The 18,692-nt window shown below is 45.7% G+C and overlaps 1 protein-coding gene across 5 annotated transcripts in view; it reads right to left on the reverse strand.

Annotated features, from left to right (window-relative positions):
* Nucleotides 1–18,692, reverse strand: part of RAB11FIP4 (RAB11 family interacting protein 4) — a 117,915-nt gene that overhangs the window by 11,379 nt on the left and 87,844 nt on the right. For 4 of the 5 annotated variants that reach the window (XM_064395874.1, XM_064395877.1, XM_064395876.1 and 1 more), the window contains 5 exons: nt 7,875–8,098; nt 4,460–4,651; nt 2,817–2,951; nt 1,370–1,405; nt 376–475 (listed from right to left, as the gene is read on the reverse strand). In XM_064395874.1, coding sequence (XP_064251944.1) covers nt 376–475; nt 1,370–1,405; nt 2,817–2,951; nt 4,460–4,651; nt 7,875–8,098 — 687 coding nt within the window. The remainder of the gene's footprint in view (nt 1–375; nt 476–1,369; nt 1,406–2,816; nt 2,952–4,459; nt 4,652–7,874; nt 8,099–18,692) is intronic. The other variant, XM_064395875.1, reaches the window with a different exon arrangement.

Genomic DNA, 18,692 nt, shown 5'->3' on the forward strand with positions numbered 1-18,692 from the left:
CTCTCTTCAAACACCCCTTCACTGTTCCTAACTGCCATTTAGCCACTCTACCATTTTAAAAGGGGGCATATTTCTCTGCAAAGCCAGCAACAAAATTAAGCTGCACACTTCTGAGTTCCCCAGACCCTGCATGTTCCTTGAAGGTGATCACTGCAAATACTCCATAAAGAAGTCCTAACACAATGCCTAGATCTGTGCTTGCTCAGTGCTTGTCTTACTGCCAAGCAAAGTTGTAGTAGTAATGAAACATCAAGGACATTTTGAAATAAGCTACTTCAGATCATGGGCAATTCTGAGCAAGACCTTGATCCCCTGATGCTGGGCTCCAGCAGGATTTGGCTGGGTACATTACTCACAGGGCACAGAGATTCTCACCTTTTCAGTGATATCATTATCACAGGAGTCTATACTGTCTCTGAACAAGTCTTCTGTGCTGCCATTACTGCTGCTGAAGTTACTGTTGTGGAAGAGTTGTCTGAAAGATCAGAAGAATCATTATTTTGCTTGATGAGGAGGGAGGACAAAGAGTCTGGCTTCAGACTTTGAACATCCATGGTAAAATGTGTGCAGTCATCTCAGTGATAATTACAACTGTTTAAGCCCAAGTCTTACAAGAGACTGGTAGCTAAATGAAGTCATACTGAGCACAGTCAATGACATTAGTTCTATGGAGTGAGTTCTTTGTTGCATTTGATAGGATCTGCCACTAGCATTAACATAGTTTTAAAAATACTTAAGTCTTATTCACACTAAGCACTGAATCATATTTGCCTTATTACAAATTTAAAATAAGGTCACCACTGCACATTGGTTGGTACAGTTAAGCAAGAAAATTTCATACAGTAAGAACTTCAAAAAAACAGAAAAAATGAAATATCAAGCAGTTCCCACTGCAGAAGAGAGTCAGAATATGTAACACCGGAGATTATCTAAAACGTCCTTGAACCTTACAGCCCACCCCAGACCAGGGCTGGTTCACTCAATCAAAGGAAGATGACAATTCTGTATGTCCTTTTTAAAGGGGTGCTCCTGCTTTCCTTCACATTTTGGCAACAGCAGCAAGGCCCACATTATGAGGGTTAAAGAAGCAGTAGCTGGACTGATGAAATAGCAGTACACAGGAATACATTTGGCAGACAAGGAAGCAAAAACTATCTATATTTTTAACAGAGCTGTTTCCAGCTCAGGAGCCTGCTCCAATAGTAACAGGGGCAACATTCATACCCAAACACAGGCCCCCTCCCTTAAAAACTTATTTTGGTACATTTTTGTTTTTCTAAAATTATTTCTACTTTTGTCTCCCACTCCCACTTATGGAATTGTTATGGCTGATTCCACAAATATTCATACAAAACTTGTAGACTCTTACCTTCCAAAAGCTGTGCTTGATATTTTCCTGTTAGGGCTACATGGATACAGAAGGAATGATATAGGAATTAGACACTTATTTGATTCAGTTTCAATTGCACAATGAAATATAATGGACTTTTTTAGCCTACTCAAAAGGTGATTCTGTGAAACAATATTCTTTAACAACGGAATCAAAAGCTGCAATTACTAAGAACGCAAAGATGAGTGAAGCCACAAATTACTGTGATCATTAATAAGTCAATTTGCAAATACTGTTACATGTAGCAGAGCTTTGTCAGTGTAAATCAGAGAATCTAACATAGAAACACCACAAAGGGACACCAAGTTAGTGATGGACATTTATTCTGGATTTCCAGTTTTTAGATGATTTTATGAACAGTTAGTTTATCCTTCCCCATAACGCTTCCCAGTTCAGCACAGGAACTGAGGTCTTTCCATTTTTACAGCTCCCTTGTGCAGCCAGAGACTGGTGCTATCCAAATGAAGACCCCTTGCTGCACACAGCACTGGAACCAGACCAAAATATCCTGCTGCATCTCTCGGTAGGAGGATGTCACATCTGTGTGCACACACACAGCTCTTGGTCAGGCATTTCCTGCCTCCCTTAGAAAATTCCCAAATCCCTGGCTGGCCATGGTCTGGATGTTGGCAGACTCCTTGCTAGGGCAGGAACATGGTTCATGGCAAGTTCCACACTGCTGTGCATCACGAGAAGCAGCAGGGCAGTGTGCTCCGTCCCAAGGATTATGCCGACAGGCAGGACTCACATCCAGTTTCTAGGGGGAGCTAAAATCCCACCAAATAATTCCCTTCAAAAACTCTAGGTGATTGTTAGAAGCACTTTCTAAGTGCTCAGCACAGCTTAGGAGCAATGGAGTGGCAGAGAGAGAAACGTAAGGAAAAGGCTGAAATTGTAAAGAACTCCAAAAATAACTTCTGCCATAGAATTTATCATTTTTCAAAGTTTCGCTGACATCACAAAAAAAATCCCAGAGAAGCCAAGTACCTCTGCTGACCAGTAGCTTTAGGAGAGGTATATGTAGGGTTATGTGCATTAGCCAAGGATCTGGAGATCCCTCCTTCCCACCTGGAGAAAGCAGGAGCTAACTGTAGATCTGCACTAAGCAGCACAGTGGAGCCCACTTCCTGAGAAAAAATCCTTGAAATATCATTCTCACTCTGCAATCAAAGAGCTCATTGGTTAAAATATTTGAGTTTAGCAATGATGTCTGCACCTTAAATCAGAAAAATATTTAACAGCTGATGAAGAAAAGCATTTTGATTTAGGCTACATATGCAAGTCTAAATTTCTTACTGTTTTGTAAGAACACGTGTAAGATGGAATGGGACACAGAAGGGAAAGGGCTTGCTCTCCCTTTCCTCCTGCTATGAGCCAGTCCCATGTCAAGGGGGCATTGCCAAAAGCAGTGCAATAGGCTGCTTACCTGTTTGCTTTCAAGTTTTTCAGCCTGGCTTCCAAATCGTTGAGGAGATTTATCTTTTTGCAGCACTGTGAGCAGTAAACATCCAGTAACTCGCTGTTATAAACATGTCTCATTTTTCGGGGGGTTTGGCCAGCACTGTTTGCAGGAAAGGAGAGATGTTACTGGCTGTAGTAACCAACCCACAACAGGTTCTCCTCGTGACTGTGTGTCAGGATCACAGATGAGGGACTTGAAGAACCATCTCTAATCCCAGCTCATCTATGTCAGAGCTGATGATGGCCAGTGCTACTCTTAGGGCAAGTCCACCTGAGCTGAGGCCTTCCAGAGGATGTGGATGTTTCTGGGTAGCTGTGTAAAGAATCAGTTTGGGTGACCAAAAGAACAGCAAAAGGTACATGTGGTCACTGTGATGCACATAGCAAAGGCAGCTACAGGAGTATATTCAGCCTCAGCAATGCTCCACTCTCATCTTGCCCATCTTCCCACTAGAGCCTGGCATGCAACCTGAAGAGTCTTCTCTCCAAGAGAAAGGCAGGAATATGAAGAACAGTGGTCTGGTAGGAAGTCACATAAACCCCCTCAGATGATAGGATGATAGGAACTCTGGAATGAGGAGGAAGGGAGAAGTGGACACAGGTCTACAGAGGAGATAACAGTACCTCTTGGCATGATAAAGAGAAAATAAACTCAAATAAAATACAGCAATCATGGCATGATGTGCACTGAGCCCCAGGAATGAGAATGAAAGTGCTGCATAAACCTGAGGAAAGAGGGGATGAAAGACACGAGCCATCACCATGAAGGGGCAGTGGAGAGGGGTCTGGCTTTGCATGCAAGAGACGTGGCCAGGCTGGATTGCAGAAATGCTGGAAGCACAGGGAGCACGTGGGGCTGCATGCAGAACAGAAGGATGCAGTGAGCTTGTCCTGCACTAGCGATGAAGACAAGACCTCCATGGGCTATTGATCCAAGCAGACTAATCCTAGAGAACCTTCATGCTCAGCTCTTCCCAACCCTGCTCACCCATTCCCTTGCCTGGGGGAACGACTGGACAATCTGAACCTGCCTTGGCCACAAGACCTAAGAGCTGCAGAGACTGAGGATACACACAGGAGGCAAGGGCACTGCTGTGGATTTGTTGCTCCTAACAGACAGCAGCTACTTGCTTATGTTTCCCAAGACTTTCCAAGTCAATAGGATGCTTGTTTCAAATAACCCCCTGTACATATTGCAGCAGTTCCCCTCACAGATTAGTGCTAAGGATTTGCAGTATCAGAATGCTAAATGGAAACAGCCCTCTTTTAAGTCTTCACTATAGCAGGGTGGGTACATAATGCTACATTGGTTTCCTTTGCAGCAAATCCCTTCCAATACTAGCCCTGAACTGAGGAATTATTGTCTGCACTAGAAAGAAATCTTTACAAGCGAAATAGCCCAGTTATTTTAACAGAACCCAACAGAGGTTATCAGAAACAACATATTTGCTATAGCTCTTACTATTACATGCAGTCTGTCAATTCGAAGGCAGGAAATGAATTGAAAATATTTTGCTTTTAAGGTGAGTCTATCTAACCAGTGTAAACTCTGCTATGGTCAGAGAAGAATAAAAATGAAAAATTGTTTGTTAATGAATAAGAAGCAACCTGGAAGATACAGATGAGCCAAGGTCAGAGTAGGCGTTGGTTCTGGTCTCATCATCAGGACATGGGCTACTGGGAGTAAAATCCACATCATCTCCTTCCCCATAGTCTTCAAACTGTTCTTCATTACTGATCAGGGAGGCGGTGGAATAAGTGGAGAGGTCAGATGCTGCAGAAGGGTTGTGAGGACTTGATCTGAAACAAGAGGTCAAAACATCTCGAAGGCCGACTTTGACAGCACCTCACCTCACATGGAACCTTCCACCTTCACAGGCTGTCCCCTCCTTGAAGCTGTAAACCACCTTTGTGTTAAAGCCCTGAAGTGCTAAATGTACCTGATATGCAGCTGGCAGAGTGCCTTGAGAGACAAGAGCATGAGAATCTACCAACAAGGTACCTGTGTGATAAGTTTGGATCAACACAAACCATTTTGTTTTAGAGAGCACACTTTGATGATCCTCAGCCACCACTTCCATGTGAAGACCACATGGGGATTTCTGCTCTGAATGCAGGAACCATGCAGACAGCTCTGAGATGCATGGGATAGTGAGAGGAACGTGTAAAAGACAGAGGCTGTCACTCTATTCCACAATCAGAGAGTTTCCCAGTAATCCAGATACACCCTCTCCCACACCCCAGCAATTCCAGCCACTCTCCTCTGCGTGCTCAGAAAGAAACCTCTGCTCACCATTTACCAGAGAGTCACTAAAGCTACTGAAGCGACTAATGGAGGCTGGGGTCCTGCCCTTCCTTCCATCAGGACAAATTCTGTCTTGCAGAGGAGATATGGACCACAAGAAAAGGCTGTCTAGCTACCAAAAAAGTACCTAAAATGATGTTAAATGGGTAGGGAGTAACAGGACCCAGTGACTTCAGAGAAAGAGGGCACATAAGTAAACAGACCAGCAGAGTCAAGCACCACAGGAAAGCAGCTGGCAGAGCAGTTTTGAGCACATCAAATCTAATAAAACAGAGCAAGGTGGCTGCAGAGGGTGCACAGGGTTCACCTGCCCACACTCCAGTGCACCTGCAGAGTGCAGGTGTTTTACACAAGTTTGCTCAGCTCCTAGCTTGGTGAGGCAGTCAAACAGACAAGTCAGTAAATTCACAAAAAAAGTTCTTACAAACAAACTTCTCTCTGCAGAAAACACACCTGGAAGACCTGAAATAGATGCTTCATTTGTGAGGCCCTGGCATTGCCTAGCTGCTCTCTCTGCAGCAGAGCCCAAGGCCTCAGCAGTACTGACCAAGCACTAATGGACTGCAGGCACTTTATGCAGATTGGGTTAAGTTTTTCTCTCCCTCTGCTTCAGTGCACAGTGCTTGTGTCTCCAGCTCCACCAGCTGAGCCATGGGACAGTAATTCCCAGGTGACATTGCTCTCCAGCAGCTCAACAATATTTCTTCCTAAACTTCTTCTGAGTCTACCTGGAGCCTCTCAAGCTCTCTACAGGGAGAGTCCTCTTCCTGTAATTCTCCACTTGTGAGCTGTAAACAAGAGATGCACCAGTGCTCCTTCGGTGGATGGTGCAAGCATCATTTGCATATCCCTTCCCTCCAAAAGCAATTAGTAGAAGAGGAAGCCTGCCAACATTTCAGATGTATGCTCTTTTGTTTCCCCTGTTTCGATGAGATCCATTTATAACCTGCAACTCATTTATCTAATTCACATTAACAGAAATTAGCACAACTCAAGCCAGGCACACTATTGAAGGATAAAGATAAGAATACTCATACAAGAAATAGATGAAACTTATCTAACAAGGCTCCTTGGCTGAGGGATTAGTGAGAAGCTCAACACATCACACTAACATTTATCCATTGAGTGCTGCTGTGCCACGAACATACTTGTATTGGTAAGTTTTTGGGAGATCTTACAATCCTACTGCTGTCTGCATCTCAACTGCAGTTATACCAAGTGAGCTTGGGAAAAGCTCCTTGTAACACTTCCACCAAGACTAGAGGCCTAGCAATCACACAGTCATTTGCAAAGGAGTTGCTAAAAGTGACTGATTTTCCTCACTGCAACACTTTCTGAAGGGAACTTTCAAGTGTTTGGTGCTGTTTTGTTTGTTTGGGGTTTGTTTTTGAAGGTAATCTCCTGTTCTTCAGAGCAAGATTTCAGAGGGCTGATACACAACCCACCTGCTTCTTCAGCAAGCAACAAAGTAAATCTCTCTATTGCCCAAAGTAAATAGTTCTAGTGCCTCTTTCAGCACAAAAGCATGAAGCTTCTCATGCATTCCCCCACAGATTTACCAAAGCTGAGGAGGTCTCAGAGGATAAATCAAGGTCTATCAGAGCACAGTAGCTCTTGGTAGCTCCTGCCTGCCCTAGAAGGAGGGTAGAGGAGGCACAATGCCTTGCCCACCCCCTTCACAAGAGCCTGGCTGGCACAGCTGGGAGGAAAAACATTTCAAATACAGCACTGGAAAAAGTCAGTCACCACAAGGATGGGGCTTTGGAGAACTGGGAATGGCAAGCAAAGGAGACAAGCTTGATAAAGAGCTGATGGAAACTGTAATTATCTTGATAAAGTCTCTGAGGTTGCTTGGGCAGATGGGAGAAGGCCAAAACTCAGCTAGCTGAGAAATTCAGGAGGAGGGCAGGAATGAGGCAGCACAGGGAGCATCCGAGGAGGCCCAGGAGAGAGAAGAAAGGCTGCCTTAGCAACAAACAAAGCTCAAGAGGCACAAATCAAGATGACAGGCCAAAAATAGGGAAGACAAGGCAGAGGCTTACAAAGCAAGCCCAGCTGAGCTCTGCCTGGTGGTAACTGCATTAATTCAGTTCAAAGCAGGATTAAGCCAAATTAGGTTCTTTTCCCCCACAATCATCTTTAACCAGCACTCCCAGGTACACACCTGGGAAGAGTGAAGTTAGGGTTACAGAGACACTGGCGTTAACAGCAAACTATGGTTACACACACACATGCCAGGACACCCCGTGTTAATCACAATTTACTGTTGCACAATAAAGGCTATGGAAAATTAGAAACACAGAGAATTAACTTGGTACATGAATTCGCAAAGCAAATCAGCAGAGCCCACAACACCAGGTACACAACTAGATGTACAAAAGACTGCAGCAGTATTCCCCATACTAAACTGCTTTGCAGGAAATATTGTTTTAATTCCAGCATATAAAGCTTATAGCAACAGAGAAGAACCTATGTTTTGGGGGATGCTATTGCAGTGATCTGGAGAGACCCAATGCTTTCACTTCAACACACAACATGCAAGTCCTGTGAGTGCTCACAGAACATGCCAGAAGGAGCCAGGACTGAGACTATCTAAGCCACTTAGAGGACCTGGACATCCATCCCCCTTATGCTGTAAAGGGATGTTAAGAATTTCTAAATCCCTCAGGCATCCTCAGCCTCCCCCAGCAGGGATTAGCCACATCTGGCAGCACTCACTTGTCACCGGGCAGGAAGAGGCCACCGAGCACGCCGTCCTTGTCCTCGCCCCGACAGACGTCCGAGGCCTCGGAGCTCTGGGCGCTCTCGATGGCACTGTCCATGTCAGACTCATGGTGAACCTCCTGCTGCGCCAGCGTCATCGCGTCCTCATCGGGAAACAGCTCCGACTCGCTGTAGGTGCTTTCGCTGTCCAGGTAGGCACAGTCCTGGATCTCACCGCCCTGGCACGAGGAAAATCAGGAGTCGGTTCAGATCAACCCTGAAGGCAATTCAGCAGACACGCGAGAAGCAGCAAGACACTCTCTGGATGTCCTGGTAAGCAAGACTGATACTGAATAAAAGCCATGAAACAAAAAGCTGACCTGCTTTACAAAGCCAGCTCCTACAAGCCAGTAAAGTAGCCTGCACCTTCCAGAGGGGCTCATGTATTGCCTCTGACTTCACAGGAGAGAAGGACACACCACCCAGCTGTAAAATGCAGTCAGTTTTACCCTAATTCACTAACAAAATGTACTTGAAGTAATAAATATCCTCGAAGTTTTACAACAAATCTAGGCATCTTTTGAGAGATGGTAATATATTAGTCACCAAGACTTAGTCCTCTAGTCAATATTACAGATTAAACAAAAGCAAACCAGATAAGCCCAACAGTTTACCCTGTCTTTGAGGATGGACAAAAATTTCTAAGATGAAAAAATAATTGGCAGGCATTAAAATGTTTAGGGTAAGTCTTGGTGATAATCAAAGGTACATAAGAGCAGGAAAAAAAGGGCAAAATCATCTCTTCCTGCTTCCTGGAACCACATGTCTTGATTAGATATCAACTAAAATAAGACATCATTCTCATTACTGCAACTCCTTGCTCTTGCTGTCTGCCCTCTCCCTCCCCTTCCTGCCCCACAAATACTAAGAATAGCCAAGACAAGCTGGGTTCTATTTGCTTGTCCCTGAGGCACAAATAAAAATTCTTAATTGAAAAAATAAAGGCTAAGATTTTCCTCTATCCTCTGATAAGCAGCCACACAATGCTACTTTGACAATTCCCATCCAGCATGACACAAATAACTCAGAGCTGCAGAGCAAGTCCTGACTCAGAGCTCTACTCCAAAGCTCATCTGGAAGCTCCACAGGCAGCCTGACCATTGAGCTACTGGTAGCAAGTGAAGCTTTTACAGCTGAGTTCATTGGCACAAGGAATGGAGCATTTCATCCAGGGATACACCTCACGTTTAGGCACAACTGTCATCCCACCCAGGAATCCCAAGGCACTGGCACTATCACAAGCACTCCCTGCCCTGCTGCTGAGCACATCTGCTGGGACACTGGCCCAGTGGCACCACTCAGCTTCAAGCCCACCCCCACAGCCTCTGGACACTCTTCTGCTGGAGCCAAGGAGGCTCAAATCCACTTTTGCAGAACAGTGATATTCTGTGCTGATGACACCAACTGTCTTTTCCACTTCAACAGGAAAAGAGTCAGGCAGAAACTGCAGCTTTTCAAGATTTGCAGAAACTCCTATTAGAAATGCAGGTCTCACCATCCACCTTTTTCCTGAAATACCAATTTATATAACTCTGAAATCTCCAAGCATATGGAGGCTGAAGAAACTCCAAACAACCCCACCTGCTCAAATCTCATTAACTAATGAATACCCCAGCAGGGAAAAGAACAGCACTGCCTGCTGTGTTTGAAACTCCAGGTACACACTCAGAGCAGACACCTGGATGCTTTTCTAGCTGAGCTTTCAACAAGCCTTCCAGATTAACAAGCAATGTCAGTGAAACACCTGGCACTACTGAAAAAGCCTTTTCCCACTTTTCTGTGTCAGCTTTATTATGCCTGAAACTTTCCTGAGGTATTGCTCTGAGAGGTGTCCCACAGGATTTATCCTTGGTCTGTACCACACAGTACTTATTGAAGCCACGCTGCCTCGTGCAATCAAATTCACGGCTCTGAGCTCCTCATGGCCAGCGAGCCCGGGTCGGGCAGGTCAGACAGCAGCCCTGGAACCTGCCCAGCCCCAGCCCCGGGTTCTTCAGCACACCCGACCTGACCTGCACCCTCCCAAAGCCAGCAGGGACAACGCCGCTGCTGCTCTCTGCAAATTACCTTGGGGCATACACATAGCACAAGCAGCAAGTCCTTTTTAGTAGGTGTTGAAAAAGCAAAGATTGCTAAGAGAAATTACCATGTTTCAGGAGTACCCAGAAGTGTTTATTTATCTAGCATTTTCCCCCAGTTTCCTCCCCCACGCCGAGCCCTGCAGGCACAGACATTATTTTCTTAACAAGTTTGATACAATGAAGCCTGACTGCTATTACGGAATTGCACCAACTGGTAGAAGTCTGATCCAGGAGGGAAAGAGGGGCAAGCAGGACACAGTGGATCCCTGAAGCTCCCAATAAGCATGTCTTTTTCAGAGAACTTGGAGAAGTCTCCGCTTAAGCAAGTTTTCACAGCAGGAAAATCTCTCCGGTATTAAACAAATTAACACAAGAAAGTAAAGGTCAAGAAGATCAAGAAAGACTCCCTTTTTGCTCCCTGTAGGTAACACCACACATTTGCTGTTCTAATAATAGCAGCTGAGGTGCTTTTTGAGGAGTCCATTAGCAATTAAATGTGCAGTGTCATCTCTATGGGCTGAGGCCTCACTTCTCCTCTCTGCCCCTTTCTGGCAACCTTCACACGTTTACTTGTACGGGAGAGCTCATCTACACTACAGCACACACTCCACTGTCCACAGCCTGCTCAGTGCCAGGGATTCTTTTCCAAAGTGTAATTCCTCTATTCCAGCACTTTAAAGAAGTCTGGGGGAAAAAAAAGGAAGAATAAAATAAATCAGTTTTTCGAGGTGATGGTCCTCAACACCTGCTTTAGCAGCTTCTGAAATGCCTCACTGCCAGACCTGGAACCCCTTCTGGGAGCAGGTCCTCCTTTCTGCCGATCCCATCCTCGAGCAGTGGGGAGCTCAGAGACTGATGGAGCTGGATAAATGGAGAACAGGGGCCAGCCGAGCTCCTTGGAGGAGCTGTGTCCAGCTGCTCCCCCACAGAGGGAGAGCGGATGCCACATCCCAGGCTGCCAAGGCCCCTCACAAACCTGGCCCGACCCCACTGCCTGATGCAAAGTGGATGTTTAGGAAGCACATCTCAGTCATGTCACACACTGAAGACCTCAGCCCTGTCAAAGCCAGCAGCAGCCGAAGGACCTTGCCGGGAGCAGCAGGGCTCAGCTCCAGTTGCTGTCAATTCCCGCTTTTAAGTGCTCAAGGTCCACCTCCAATCGGTGCTAACACAATTTCAGGCCATGTTCAGCAGCCAGGATCAGTGACAGCCACCGTGCTCCAGCCTGCCTGCCTGCTCCCTGTGGGCAGGAACAACACTCTCCACCACCGGGCTTTGAGAGCTCAGAGGTGCGGAATCCCTGTCCCTGAAAACACAATACTCCTGGCACATGGGGACCCCTCGTGCAGATCCCTTAAAGCACAGAACTCACATAACACCACTCTGGTATCTCTTCAGCTCCCTGGGTGAAACCAGCCTCCAGTGCAACTGTCACAATCACATATTTAATTAAAACTTTTCCTTCTGTGGCCTAAATAATCAGTGGGAGAACACAGACAAAGGATCTTTAAAAAAACTGATACAGGTTTAAGTAAGCTATTACAAGACAACAGAATCTGGCTGTGCCACTGGTAAACAATATACAGGCATCCACACCTTACTGAGTAAAGCTGTAAGTTATTTGAAGCTGTAATTGTTCAGTGATCATAGTTTCTCACAGAATTATATTTCCAATGATGACATCTAGCACAAGCTGCTTACAAACCACACCTAAGGAAATTAAATTAAAAAAAAGGAAAAGTCTGATTGCACACATTAGCCTCTCAAATTATTCCTTCATAGTTTAGATATCTACAGTATTTCATGTACCAAATTAGAAGCTGGCAAGAACAAGTGTTATTCAGGTAGCCTCAAGAGAGCTAACTTGAGATTAAGGAGAGTTTAAGAAGTTTAAAGATGAATAGACACTTCTAGCCTGAGTCATTTGTTTCCAGAGCACATGTCATTAGCAGAAACCAGCAAGAGAATGAGGTTCTGACGACTTGAATATGAATCACTGGGGTTGTCGTTCTCCTAGGCAGCTTCCTTCTTTGTTGGCTGAGTCAAAAGAGATAAAGCTGCTGCTTCTGATCTTGGAAGATTCTCATAAAAAGAAAACCCAACCCTGAACGTTAAAACACCACCAACACAACATAGCTGCGGGTATCTTTAAAGCCCTAAGTGGTTTGCACTTTATCCAATCGGATGCTCAAGATAACTCCAAGTGCTTCACAGGCAGCCGGCCAGACGCTTGTATAGCAACTGTTGAATATTCAGCAACAGTTTGCTCTATAGAAGCACCTGCTGCCCACAGATCCAAGGCCACTTCACAGAAACTAATGAATTCCCTTCCTCGAAAGAGGCTTTGTGTGGCTGCATTGAAGGCAGATGAGTAAGCCCAGCCTGCCTTTGCAACAGCCACCCCAAACAGAAGCAGGAGCCAGAAGACAGCGATTCCCATGGATTCCTTCTGATCCTTGTGGGGCAGGAAAGCAGTGTCAGCATTAGGTGGGTATGGGAATACAGCTCTGCCTTGCCCTGCAGTGACCTGACTGGGCTTTCCCAGGTTGGAAGCAATCTCCGAAATATGCATATAAAGCAGCTGAAAGCTAGAAACTTGGCTGACTGACAGGCTACATGACATGCCTACACCAATACATTCATGCTGAAGAGCAAGCCTCATTAAAATTCGCTCCCATCACAGCCGAATCACCAGCACCCCTGACATTTAGACAGCCTCACAGTATGCCAGAGGAGACAGGGAAGAAAAGAGGATCCAAGTATCCCACCACTCTGCAGTCTGATTAGTAAGAGCTGGACCCATCACACACAACCAGAAACAAGAAATGCCACATGCAGAAGAGCCATGGCCCTTCCTTCACCAGGATCATGCCTCTGACCCCTCTGACAAGCTGAATCTGCTGTGGGACAGACACAAGCCTGAGCCTCTGCACCTTCCCCAGCCACTTTCTTCCCAGCAAAAGCACAGGAAAAGTCACCTCAGCACAGCTGGAAGAGATGCCATGTGGAGGTGTGCCAGGCTTGGTCTCAGATGAAAGTTACTTACTGTTGCACTCCATCATAAGAGAAAATTCAGGCTCTCTCATCTTTATTTAAGCAGCCACTGCATTGGAAGGCAAGCATTCTCTTAATTACCGACTGACAAAGAAGGGTGTGAAGCATTTCTCACTAATGTGCTTTAGAAACAGCCACTCCTCTACAAACATTTGCATATTTACACCAAGTGGGCTACATTTTTTAAAGCACAGGTTCTCCCCAGCGTATTTCCTTTCCTTTTCAGTTGCCAGGCAGAGGTGGGGAGGTGCTGAGCTACCCTTTGATCTGAAGGGAACCGGAGAGATGAGGAAGAGACAGAAGAGGAGAATGCAGAGATTACACATGTGGCTCTGTGTCCATGACGTGAGCGAGCTCTCACCCATGGCCGGCTCCCTCCTGCCCACATCTTCCTCTCTCACCCAGGCTGCTGTGCCTGTGCACAGGGGACAGCAGGCTGCTCACGGGTAGGCTGATGGGGGAAGGAGGAAGTCACAGAAACCACTTCCATCTCCTGCTGCTGCAGAACACGGAAGAACACCCAGTCTCCTCGTATAACTGGGAATATAAAATCTCTCCAAGTTCAAGATCAGCATGCAGAGCACTAATATTCTACTAAGCTGTTCAAATATGAAGAAGTTATTTAGGGCCAAAAGTTAGTCTGGTCAACGCAATAGCTTCCTGTGATTGTTTAGTTACTCAAATCTAATATTTGAAGCTCCGTTTAAGCAAAGCTTCACACATGTTGTGAGTATTCGAAGGAACTTCTAGGGGCAAGATTATTCCTAAAATCCAGATCTTGGATTGAGTGCTGGACAGTATCCTGGAAAGGCAGTGAGGAGTCCCCAGAGAGAGGGCAAGCCCATGCTGCAGTGCACTGCCAGCCTCGCCTCCCTCTGCAGGATAACATCTGTCTCTTGTGTAATTGTGCAATCCAAGGACAACAGGTTTCGACTGGAAGACCAAGCTTCAGCTTCTGGGCTGTTCCTGCTGAACCACCCCAGGAGAGGGCACGGAGGTTCTGAAAGGCTGCTCTGTGCTCTGGCTGGGAAGTTCAAAGGGACATCGTGCCTTTTCCAAGGCAGAGGAGAAAGGCCATGTGCAGCCAGGAGCCAGCCAGGGATCGCAGGAGTCAGGAGTGTTTACACTCAGATGTCACTTTAATTGGCCATAATGGAGATGCCAGACTTCATCATATGCAGGGTCCAGATCCAAGCACTCCTTTTCACAGGTCATTGTTTATGCTCTGGAAGTTTTAGCATTAAAAGGCTTTAGCAGATTGCTAATCTGATCCTCTGAAGAAAGCAAAAACATAAAAAGCTCTTCCTTTTACTTTGAAGTTGTGTCCCATCACTCCCTGGGCTGTTCCCCACTACTAGACGATCATACACTCATCAGCCATCACTGGAGGGCCATCAAAGCAAGGAGAATCCCTTTGTAGGCAAAAAAAAATCCTAATTTGCAATGTTAGCAACAAGAGTACATTACCTTCACCATGGATGAGGCCAGCACATCAATCAGAGTGTTCAGATTTAAACCCACCACATCGTTTGGCATTTTGTTCCAGCATTGCTTACGGCACTTTTTACCTCTGAACTTCAAGACAGTTTCCTTTTTCTTTCACTTATCTAGAGAAAGAGGCGTGAAGTGGCACCGTTGCTGACACACCACGAGAATGTCACAAACATCGCTCAGGAAACCCCCGTTTCCACTGTCCACTCCAGTAAGAGCAGAAACGATGTCTAATAACCCGAAAAGTCTCTGGTAACATTTCTAGAGTGAAATGCTTGTGCCTGTGCAAGCTGGCAGACCTGCTCAGAGCGGTGGCACAGCCCTGCCCAGAGTGAACTGCTGGGACAGCCCAGCAGGGACCCCCTGCCACCCCCTGCTCAGGCAGCTCTGTGCTGAAATGAGCTGTGGGAGCTCAGCATCACCTTCGAGCATGTGTGGGAGTGCTGCAGACCCTGGTTTATAAAACCTGGTGTACAACTAAAAAAAAAAAAAAAGCCAAACCCTCATATTTGCCTAAAAAGATCTGCAGAGCAGATAATACATGTGACATAATGAACCCTCTTGAGAAGCCTTTGCCTTGAGATGAGACAATCTCATTCTATTTTTAAAGTCAGAACGGCAGTAACAGGGAGGGAGGACAGAAAATGTCAAACTCTCAGCAGGGTTTGTTGCCTGGGTCTAAACCTGCCAGCAGGGCCATGAGGGCAGCTCTGGCACACTGGGGTCAGCAGCATTCACCATTCCTTTTGGCAGGAACACCTGGTGGCAAAACTGTGCCCTGGGTTGTGTCCTGAGTGCCCTGGCCAGATGTCACAGCACTCCTCACACAGCAAACACGGAGCTTGGGTCAAAGGCACCCTAAAGATCCCCCAGTACAGACCAGTCTTAGAACCAAGGGTCACAGGAATGGTCAGATTACCTTATGTTGAAGCAATGGTACAATGAACACCCATGCTGATAAAGAGCTGGAGGCTGCTTTCAAAAAAAAAAAGTCCTAGTGCCTAAGGCACAGTTGAGCACTCAGTTCTCAGCTCAGACCCCTAATTAACCAGCTCGAAGTTACAAGATGCTCTTTGCCAGCGGCGGTTGCTGCTCAGGGGACAGCCGAGCTCACGGCCAACCTGTTTTCCTTAACCAGCCTCAAGGTCACCCTGAGGGGCCTCAATAAATAACAAAACCCTTGCATCACACTTGCCCGCGGGTGCTGCAGGCACATCGGTGAAGAACTCCCTGAGCTCAGTGCTGCCCCAGCCCCTGGTGAGGAGGAGGAGGAGGAGGAGGAAGCACCTCCTGGCACCTCCACAGCACCATTAGGCACAAACAGCGCGAAGAACAGGAAGAAGCTGTCCCAGGCAGGAACAGTTCTGCCTGTGTCTAAGCTAATTATTCACAGGAACACTGGTCAAACTCCCTTCCCCCAAGGAATTTGGAAAGTATAATTTCTGCATTTATTTTCTATACTACTGCAAGTCTGGTCTCCAGCAAACACAAGGAAATAAAGCCATTTAAAGAAAAACAAAGGAAAAAAAAAACCTTTTGCCTCACAACTCTTCTGTCTTGCCACCCACCCGGGTTAGATTCCACTGCAGTCTCCAGCAGGGAGGGATGCTGGGGGAATGGGAGCAATTTCAGACCCCAAGAGGTAGAGAAACATCTCGAGTTTCTCCAACACAGTAAGAAGTCCAGCCATGCCTGATGAAGAGCAGTTTATGTTGGCAAGCACAGGGAAAGCATTAAGGATGTGGCTTTGCTGTAGTTTATACAGAAACACTTCCCAGAGCTCTTTGGTCACTCTGATGTACACAAGCCTAAAAGGTAATTTAGGCTTAAACTTCATGTTTAAGAAATACTGAAGTAGCTCTGAAGAGCTCCTCATTAGGAGAAGAAAGGAGCTGCAGGACCTTGGCTGCTCTTCAGCTGGGCAAACCACAGGTTAAGGCATTTCTCCTGCAGGAATAACTGGAATTGCAGCCTTTACCCAGCAAAGATTGCAAGTGCTGAATGTTAAAAAATTTTAGTCTCCCCATCTATTTATGAAATACATTTTATTTATTTTTAAACAAAGTCTCTCACATATCTGCTCTATTTTTCAGTGAAAAAGTGGGTTTTTTTCAGGTTTTTTTCCTTTCATTCAGTTTCTACAGTGAAGGTAAAGCATTTAATTGCAGAAAGGCTGCCACGCACATCATCGAGCTCCACATATGACAAACACAAACTAAGAATCCACTGATCATAGACCCTGGCTTGGTCAATAAGCTGGTTTTTTTTGATTTACACAGTAAATACACATAGGCAGGAGATACCTTTGAACCTGCACAGACAAAGCAGATGGGAACCAAGAAGAAATCCTTTATAAGATTAGGCTGCAAACTGAAAACACAATTCAAAGCAGAGTCATATGCAGAGACCCCCTACTCCTAACCAACACTATTCAGCATTAGCTGCAACACAGTGCCCAGAGCACTGTTCTGTGCTGTCAGGAAGCACTGACAGAGCCTGTCCTGTGTTTGGTGCAGCAATCAACCTAAATGAGTAAAGAAAGTACAAAACGAGTGACATAATTATGCTGCATTTCAGAATTTTAAGGGTAAGCTGCATAAACATGGCAAGCATTTGAAGATATTAATATTTGGATAATGGTTAATACAGAAACAACCTATGATTAGTTTAATAACCACTTAAAGTGTTTCACTAAGACACTATTTAAAAGAAAAAGTTAAGATCAAGCTATGCTCGACAGATGTAACAGCACTGGTTAATCAATAACTGGAGCAAAGCAATTCCATTACCCCTGCAATTGTGGCATGGGAAGTGTTTTGTTTTGCACATGGCAAAGATTCCCCGACTACCCTGGTGGTAAGAGCCCCGTCAAGACAACCACAGCTGAGAAACATCTGCACATCAGGTGGCTTCTGGGAGACTTGCTGCTGTGTGCAATAATTCTTCAAATAACAAACTTGAAAGAAACCCATTAAAATGATTTTAAAACTGCTTGGAGGCTGCCACATCTTGTGTTGGGTACAGCTCACGCTCCTCTCAGTTTGGGCAGACGCTGCCAAACAACCACCAGAAATTCCACCCTCCTTCTGTGCCCAGTTGTAAGAACAATATTCCACGCTACTACACATATTTGGTGGTGACACCAAGTCATTCCCCACCTCCCCCAAAAATCAGAGGCAGAAGAATAACTTATGTCGGGAAAGGGCAATCCAGTCCCATCACTGGAGCAATCCCCTCATTCGCATGCCATATGAATGGAATAAAACTATTTTCAACCGAAGTAGTTATGATAACATAACAAAAGGGATCAAAATAATCACAATTTATACTGGTATAAAGGTAATAATATAATATATTAGATACAGGTACCACTGAGATCACATTTAGGGAGTCTATTCTGAACCCATTTCAGAAGTTTTCTCCCATCTGTGCCTCCTCCTTACCCACAGCAGATAAATCAGCCGAATACCATGAGAAGAAATAATTCTCTCTGCCCCCAAAACCACCAACCTTAAAAATGTGCCACAAGCAATGAAAATATTGCTACCACCAAAGCAGCAACATTAAAATTCCACCTCAAAATCGGCACAGCACAAAGCAATGAGGGCGCCTGCCTGCCCTGGGATCTCTAACCACACGTCACTTCTGCCTAACAAAAAAGCACAATTGCCCTTCTCCATTTCAGGGACACGACGAACTCCAGGCCAGGAACTGCTCACATCTACAGGATCTCTGTTGCGATGCTTTCATATGGTGCCAAACACATCTCGCACAGGCCCACGGGGGCAGAACCGCTTCACCCACCGCAGCAGGGCAGTGCCGGTCCCACACGAGGGCTGCAGGCAGCATCTGCACTCCCAGCACAGGCTGCCGTGACAGCCACACACTAACCACAAATCATCTTTTTCTGCCTATGTCACTCGCATCCCGGAGCCAGCAAATGCATTCAGAACCGCATTTGGGTATTAAAAACATTTAACAATAAGTAATGGCAATCCAAACACGTTGCCAGCGCCACAGAAAATAATTACAGAGCAAGCCCCCTGCTTGCATTCATCCTTAAAAAGTACTTGTTTTTCCTCCTCTTCCCCCTTTAAAGGTTTAAATCCCAGGTATTTGGGCACTTCCAGGTTAGAGCTGAGAGCTG

The sequence above is a fragment of the Passer domesticus genome, chromosome 20 (genome assembly GCF_036417665.1).
Source record: "Passer domesticus isolate bPasDom1 chromosome 20, bPasDom1.hap1, whole genome shotgun sequence".
Taxonomy (NCBI): Eukaryota; Metazoa; Chordata; class Aves; order Passeriformes; family Passeridae; genus Passer; species Passer domesticus.